The sequence below is a fragment of the Octopus bimaculoides genome, chromosome 15 (assembly GCF_001194135.2).
Source record: "Octopus bimaculoides isolate UCB-OBI-ISO-001 chromosome 15, ASM119413v2, whole genome shotgun sequence".
NCBI classification, from domain to species: Eukaryota; Metazoa; Mollusca; class Cephalopoda; order Octopoda; family Octopodidae; genus Octopus; species Octopus bimaculoides.
The window spans coordinates 13,374,305-13,383,205 of record NC_068995.1 but is presented as its reverse complement, the minus strand read 5'-3'; the positions used below and the strand labels follow the sequence as shown (position 1 = coordinate 13,383,205).

The 8,901-nt window shown below is 36.8% G+C and overlaps 1 protein-coding gene across 2 annotated transcripts in view; it reads right to left on the bottom strand.

Annotated features, from left to right (window-relative positions):
* Positions 1-8,901, bottom strand: part of LOC106874662 (store-operated calcium entry regulator STIMATE) — a 102,966-nt gene that overhangs the window by 74,935 nt on the left and 19,130 nt on the right. The window contains exon 2 of one of the 2 annotated variants that reach the window (XM_052973179.1): positions 5,009-5,196. In XM_052973179.1, the coding sequence (XP_052829139.1) occupies positions 5,009-5,102 (94 nt within the window). In that variant the 5' untranslated portion in view covers positions 5,103-5,196. Of the gene's footprint in view, positions 1-5,008; positions 6,428-8,901 lie in introns of those variants that run through there. The other variant, XM_014922459.2, reaches the window with a different exon arrangement.

Sequence of the window (8,901 nt, the reverse complement as noted above, 5' to 3'; positions counted from 1 at the left end):
GACTCGCGGTCATAGGATCGCGGTTTCGATTCCCAGACCGGGCGTTGTGAGTGTTTATTGAGCGAAAAACACCTAAAGCTCCACCAGGCTCCGGCAGGGGATGGTGGTGAACCCTGCTGTACTCTTTCACCACAACTTTCTCTCATTCTTACTTCCTGTTTCTGTTGTACCTGTAATTCAAAGGGTCAGCCTTGTCACTCTGTGTCACGCTGAATATCCCCGAGAACTACGTTAAGGGTACACGTGTCTGTGGAGTGCTCAGCCACTTGCATGTTAATTTCACGAGCAGGCTGTTCCGTTGATCGGATCAACTGGAACTCTCGTCGTCGTAAGTGACGGAGTGCCAACAACAACAATAATATTTTCAACCATTACAACTGTGCTTCAATTCAACAGTGTATTGTACATATATTTAATTACTCAATTGCTGGCATTTAGCAATGGTTTCTCCCATTGCTTTGATACACCATTTTCTATCATCAATTTTGATGACACAGGTATGCTAGTGTTTCAAATAGTTTTCATTTCCACTTGTAAACGGTACTGACATCTCCTCCAGACAACACACAAGATACAGATTGATCTAATTTCAAAGACTAGATCGTAAATGAACAACCAAAGAATGATGTTAAGTAAATTATGTAACTATTGTAACAAAAATAACCAAGTCAATATAATATAAATATTTGTGTATACAGTCAATATGACTACTCGGAAGAAAGCGTCTTATCTTTAATATCTTTAGATCATATAGATATCTTGCCAAACTGAAAACAGCAAGAGGAAAATATAAAAACAACAACGATTTTTATGGCTCTACAGCATAATTTAATTACCATTGTACTCTATGTCTAGGTGGCTGCATTGACCTGCTAAAAATAGCAGTTAAATATTTCTGAAATCACACCCTAGTGTTTTATACAAGGAAGGATACATTGAGATAATGCGGTTACCAGATACATAGTGTCTGGTGAAAAAGAAATGGTAAAATGATAGGGTTATGTCAGGGCTCCTTTTGTTATACGTCTGCTCGGTTAGGGTAAGTCTAACCTGGGTTTAGGGTTGACGGCCAACGATAATTTTTCCCCCCCATAAGTCGTTTGAGGTAGGGTTACATTTTTTTGCGTTGTTGTTATACACATATGCATATACCAACACATATCCATACACACACACACGTACACATATAAAATATATATAAGTACATTATACACGTACAGATACATGTCAACACACAGATGTATTATTTATATACGTGAATGTAATAATACTAATAATAATATTTCATTTTGGCACAGAACCAGCAATTTCGAAAGAAGTCGATTATATTGACCCCAGTACTTATTTTATGGACCCCGAAAGGATGAAAGACAAAGTTGATCTCGGCGGAATTTGAACTCAGAACGTAAAGACGGACGAAATGCCGCTAAGCATTTTATCCGGCTTGCCAACGGTTCTTCCAGCTCGCCGCATTTGTATGTAATAATAATAATAATGATTATTATTATTATTATTTCAAATTTTGGCACAAGGCCAGTAATTTTAAGGGAAAGGGATTAATCGATGCCATTGTCCCTAGTACTCGACTGGTATCTTATTTTATCGACCCCCCCACCACCACCACCACCGAAAGGATAAAAAGCAAAGTTGACCTCAGCAGGATTTGAACTCAATAAGCAATTTCTATAGTTGACACAAGGACAACATTACAAGGACTTACACGGCGGAGCTATAATAGAATAGTTATTGCGAAGGAAAAGGACACAGAATATATATATATATATCATATTACTGTGTTTCATGCAAATGGAATTACGATTCCGAAAGAATTTTTTTCCCCACGAAAAATTTCCAATTCTTTTATTTATTTTTGTTTTTTATACCTTTTTTATCCCTTGATTCCGTGTTCTTACCTAATGTAGTTATGAATTAAAAGTTTCTGTTGTTGTTATTGAGGAATGGGCGAAGATTTATGCTGGAAGAAAATATGCGAAGAATTAGGATAAATAGTAGTAGTAGAAGTTCGAAGTCTGCCCTGACTGAAAAAGGCCTAACATCAAAGGCATTCAAGCTTAGTGTATCTAGGACTACATTAATGTAGTGTGTTCCTTTTTAACCGAAAATCGCTTTATTAAAGCAGGTACTTTTTGATATGAGAGATTGTTTGAGTTGGCGATCTCAAATCGGAGCAGGTCGCGCGAAATGCGTGAAGGCTTTCTCTTCTACAAGATGCTTGCTGAAAGAAGTTTAAGAAACTCGTAGTCTTTCATGAAATATCCTTGTTGGCTGACTGACAGTAAATAACAGTGGTAAGAGGAAATACTTGAAAAACTAATGAGGCACCTAGAAAGAAGCATATTACAGCTGAGTATTACTAGAGAGAAAGGGAAATAGTTACATCAAGGAAAAGTATTTTAATATAAGGAAAGGGTTCTATGAGTAAATTAAAAAAATGCTAGAAATAACAGCTAAACCTCCTATAAGTTACAGCCTACCGTCTTTTTAAAATGATTCATAAGATAATGTTAATCCTAGATATATAAAGTCTGGAGAATAAGAAGAGAAAAAGGATAAATGGTTATACTGGGAATGTTTTTAATCATGGTTCTGCTCGATCAGTGTTGTTCACCTGGGGTTAAATAGCAGCAGCAGTAAAACCTATAGAATGCAAGCAAACAAGGGAGATGCTATATGGTAACGCGACCTGCTAGAGAGAGCAGGTAAATTTTTCCTTCTTATTACATCCTATCGTCTTAGGAGAGGAAGGACACAGTGGATAAAACACAAGATGGTCACAGCTGACCCGCTTTAGATCACACGTCAGTTCGAGATGACCCGAGGGTTAAACCACATTAACTATGACTAAGTGTAACCGATGATGATGATGATGATGATGATAATCATTATCATGATTCTAAGGACACCAAAGACGAGCTGGAAAGTTCGTAGAATTTTTATGAACATACAAAAATATACAGAATAGATAACCAACGCGTTTTGCCTCTTAAGACCTAAAATAAATTACAAGACTTATCACCTCCCAGTAAACTAAGCAAAAATTGAGATTTTCTTTCTTTTTGTGTAAAACCAAATGAAATGTTCGTGAAGAAACATTTTTTTAATTATTATTATCGAATATATTAAAATTTCTAGATGGAACATAATAAATATTAAGCGAGTCTGTCAATGTTTGTGTTTATTTTGTAGATAGAATTTCAAGGATAATATTTAATAAAATTTGATATAGTAACAACATAAATTACCCTAATTCTTCACAGTCAAAGGAAACTACGTCGCCTCCACATTTTCGTTAAAGTTCTTTGGCTAAAACGAAGAATTCCAGTGTCGAAGACATTAACTAAAAACAGGCGCTCTTGATTAGCCAACTACCAATGATCTATACACAATTAATGTTTCGACTGCTTTGTCTACGTAAGAAAAAAAGAATTGATTTGTTCTAAAAAGACGTAGAAAAACCGAATTTAATGAATTAACAAAGAGTTCGGAAAATATTTCAATAAATAGAAAAAAGTAAACCTCATAAGACTTTAAATGAGCTAATAAGGAAGCTTCAGTCTGTTAGAAATAGCAGCCAATTTCCCTCAAATCACACCCTAAAAACACAACATGACATTGGATAACGTGGTCATAAATATACGCCGACTTTGGAAGGAATCCAAGACAGTACAGTCACGGCTGGACTGCCTTTGATCGTAAGGTCTGCAAGATCAGAGTTGACATGGGGTGTAGTTGCGTGGTCTGGGGTTAAACAGCAATCAATGACAACAGTAAATGGATACTAATTAAGCTTATAAATGAGAATCTAGAACTCCCTGTGTTATCTAAGAATATGTAAAGTTCTGATTGAAGCCATTTGAGGGAGATAGAGAAAGAGAGAGAGAGGAAGAGATAGAGAGGGGCCATGTGCTAATAAAATACGCAATAGAAGAGTCAGCAAGCATGTTATGTTATATATACGTGCTATTCGTTACATGTGTAGAGAGATGATCAGATCGATAACGGTTCACTGCTCGCTTTAGTTGTTTGTATTAAAATCGATGAACACTTTTACCTTTGGAAAGGAAAACTACAAAAGTTTTATAAAGTCAGAGCAATAAGAGATCCACGTGCATTATATTGTTACAGGAGTTTGTGATGGGTAGATAGGTATATACAATAGACGGGTAGCAGTGTTTCAGACAAAGCTGTATTAAAGTAATAATGGTACTTGATTACACTAATTCGATTATAGTCTACCCTGCTTTTTCTTTCCTTTTCCCTTTTCTTTTTCATTGAAAACATTTAAGAAATCGATTTTGTGACCTAAAGTCTAGGGGTAATTGGAATGGCTTTAGAAATAAATAAATAAAAATAGGATTAGTGAACGAAAGATTAATTCTGGATGAGTTGAAGTGGATTAAATAACTTATTAAATAATGTCTCTGAGGTATGGGTGGGTAGCCCTTAAGTTTTGCATGCAAAACACAAAAAGATGTTGGCTTGTACTGGTTATTAAAATGAGAAAAATTTAGCTATCATTTCTATAAACTATTTTTTAAAAACAAATTTTCTTTTTTCATTTAGTTACACAGAAAGAAGATATGAAAATGAAAGAAAAAAAAAAGCAAACCAAATTTTCAATCATTCGGGCAATTAAAGGAAAATGTCTTGTATATTTAAAATTTGTATGTTTTTGTAGGTAAAATTTAAATATTATGCTAATACGTACATACAATGAAATAAATTTTATTCCATTATTGTAACTATTTGTGTTACTTTTCGCCAACACAAATCGTGATTAATTATCACAATTTCTATTGTTCAACTACTCATACATATATGTATTAATTAACTTTGTTCCGGGTAACTGAACACACATTTTCTCAATCATTCATTGCGTGAGAAGCAAAGATTATCATTTTTTTAAAAACTGTTTAGGGGGAAAAGGAAAAAAAACAAACAAACTATAAAGCGCGTACGTTGTGCGTAAAATTAAAAATCATTTTACCTATGAGTGTGGTGAAAGCAAGGAAAGCCAGCAAGGCTTGCACGAAGAGACCCAACGGTCCGAGTAAATCTCCCGGGGAACATCGTACATCCATGAGTAGTTTCGCTTCTGTAGTGTCAGATGGAAGACGGGTTGAGGCAGGCACTTGGTGTGAGTACCGGGTGTTATTGGCACGGGACGGGAACAGTCTAGAAAACAATAGAAACGAAGTAGCCGAAGACCCATTGAGGCTTGTTATGTTAACTAGCTGACGCTGTGTCAATTCTTGTGCGACAACACTCACCGAATGTTGACCATCTTCCAACAAGAGAGTATTGCCCAGCTGGAAAAGCATCAATGCCGGAATAGTTTTGTCCAAGTCTAACAATAATGGACGAGAAAGATAAAGAGATAGTAAATCCTTGATGAGAAGTCGACATCAATTATTCCAGTCTTCAACGTAGAAGCGAGGTAGGTGTTCGTTTCAACTTAGTTACACTGTAGTTCAGAGTAGCTTTCCAAATGTTTAGGGAATGTGATATCATAACCTGATTCATGGTAGCGTAAAATAGTTTTGTTTCTTCGTGTATTTCTTGAATGAAAGTGCGCGTGTCATGTTTGTATTGTAGCTGTATTATTGTAAGTAAATAGAGAGAGAGAGAAAGAGATCGTAAAAAGAAACTACAGAAACATTAAAAGTGAAAACAAAGGTAAACTTATACTAGACAACACTTATATATAAAAAAATATATATCTATTTGTCTCTGACAAAGCATATTTTTCCATGTCAAGAAATCTACTTTGTTATTATTATAGATTCGCAATTGGTTCGGTTAAACAGATCCTTCTTTAGTTTGCTATTTCTTATTCTTTGTTATTTAACCACAACACTGTTCATTATGACAGCACCACCGCTGACTGTCATAATGAAATGGTAAATTATCAGCAACGATGCCACCAGTTACCTACCCTTTCTCAACAGCATACATAGAGGGCACTACACGTCGCTCTTTGCGCTTATCAATTTCAAATAATCCGCACAACTTTTCTTTTCACTATTTTCAATATTTCTTTGGCTATTTTCGTTTTGTTAATTTTTTTTTCATTTTGACAAGGCTAAGCATCACTCTATTAAAAGAGCGTAAGGTGGAATGCAATATTGTAACGTTCAAGCTTTTCCAACGTAGATGAAGTGAACTTGTTTCAATGGTAAATCGAAACCGGGTCACCGGTCTCGTCTTCCCGGAGTTTCCCTTGCTCGCGACGTTCTGTGTTTGCGTGTGTTTGTTTGTGTGTATGTGTGTTCAAAGCTCAGTCTGCATGAGTTACTATTCCGAGTTTCTGCTTTCCGGTTTTGCCATCATAACCTAACTGCATTTCACCCAGTGTGAAACTAGACCAGCATCCACTGTGTGTGCATAAAAAATCGGAACTACTAAAGCAGCACGGTCCCGAACGCGCAGTTGCGAGTGGTCGATCCTAACCCTAACCCTAACCCTAACCCTAACCCTATCCCTAACCCTAACCCTAACCCTATCCCTATCCCGCGTGTGCAAATGAATACGTGTTTAGGGTTAGGATTAGGATTAGGATCGACCACTCATAACTAGCTAGCGCGACTGCGCGTTCGGGACCGTGCTGCTTTAGTAGTACCTAAAAAATCTATATGTATATGTGTGTGCAATTTAATTTATATAAGGGCATTACTATACAATAATACCTCACGCTTAGAGGGACTTCATAAATCAAAACTACCAAAATAAGCAGTCCCTCTAAGCGTGAGGCATTATTGTATTGTAATGCCCTTATATAAATTAAATTATATATATATATTTATGTAAAAAAATGATGGTTTTTTTTCCTTATGAGGTTTTTTTACGCTGACTACTTGATAATTCTTATAAAGATTTTATCCTTACATTATATGTATATGTGTGTGCATATGACAGTCTAAAGATGGCGTAGCTGGCGGAAACTTCGAAGTCACTGTTAACATTAAGAATGATAAATTTATATTGTACATCAGGTTAATGTGAAATTGTATTTATTACAAATGAACATAAAGCCAAATATTAACTTAATATATATATATATATATATATTCTTTTACTTTTTCAGTCATTTGACTGCGGCCATGCTCGAGCACCGCCTTTAGTCGGACAAATAGACCCCATGACTTATTCTTTGTAAGCCTAGAACTTATTGTATCGGTCTCTTGTCGAACCGCTAAGTTACGGGGACGTAAACACACCAACATCGGTTGTCAAGCGATGGTGGTGGTGGGGAAGAACAAGCAGAGATACAAATGCATACATGCGGCACGGCGACGAGTTTTCCAGTTGATCTGATCAATGGAACAGCCTGCTCGTGATATGAACCTGCAAGTGGCTGAGCACTCCACAGACACGTGTACCCCTTAACGTAGTTCTCCGGAAAAATCAGCGTGACACAGCGTGTGACAAGGCTGACCCTTCGAAATACAGGTACAACAGAAACAGGAAGAAAGAGTGAGAGAAAATTGTGGTGAAAGAGTACAGCAGGGTTTGCCACCACCCACTGCCGAAGCTTTGTGGAGCTTTAGGTGTTTTCATTCTATATACACTCACAAGGCCCAGTCTGGGAATCAAAACCATGAGCCTGGTGCCCTAACCACTTGGCCATTGCACCCCCACATACATACATGTATATATATATATATATATATGTATATATATATATATATATATATATATATATATATATATATATATATATATATATATATATATACACGACAGGCTTCTTTCAGTTTCTGTCTACCAAATTCACTCACAAGACTTTGGTCAGTCCGAGGCTATAGTAGAAGACACTTACCCAAGGTGTCATGCAGTGGAACTGAACCTGGAACCATGTGGTTGGGAAGCAAGCTTTTTATCACACAGCCACTTCTGCGCAAAGAAGTTCACTTCCCAACCACATGTTCAGTCTCAATGTTTGGCACCTTGGGCAAGTGACTTCTACTGTAGCTCTGGGGCTGACCAAAGCCTTGTGAGTGAATTTATATGTGTGTGTGTGTGTGTCCTGATTACTCTCACACTTCAAATGTGAATAGCCATGTAGCTCCCCTACAATAAGTTCTGCTCCATTCTCTCATACTTTAACTTCTCATCTTCTAGCATGAAGCCCACTCTCCTTCTGGGATTTGTAGCCTTGTGAGCTTCATGACAACCTCACAAGTACTGGCGGAATGGGAAAAAAGCACCTAGTACACTCTGATGTTGAAGGAGGTGGAGGAGGAGTAGCGTCTGAACTGATATAAAAGGTAAAGACCTCCTTTGGTCATGAATAACCATGGGATTGCACCTAGAAAGTTCCCCTCCGGAGCATAAGTTTGAGCAAGGTTGTTTATGGAAGACCAGCAGTTGCCCATACATACTAGCCTCTCCTCTTCATTAGTGACATTGCAACTCATTTCTACAGCTGAGTGAACTGGAGCAATGTGAAATAAAGTGTCTTGCTCAAGAACACCACACACAGCCCGGTCCAAGAATTGAACTCACTACCTCATGATTGCGAGACTGACACTCTAACCAAAGTGCCAGGCAGTGGGACTGAACCCAGAACCATGTGCTTGGGAAGCAAGCTTCTTACCACACAGCCATGAGAAAAATTTTTAAATAGTAAATAGAAAAATTTGAAAAAGCAATCGCTAGTAGTGAAATAAAGCAAAATATCATGTAATAAATAGTAATATTAGTTATTGATTAAATATCATTTTTCTCATTATGTTTATTTCGCGATAGATCTTTTTTTAATTCTTCATAAATTAAATAGGCTAATACTAACTTGCTTATTGAGATAGTCATATCATCCCAACTACACGGTTTCGGTTTCAGTCCCACTGTGTGGAACGTTGGACTGGTGTTTTTTACTAG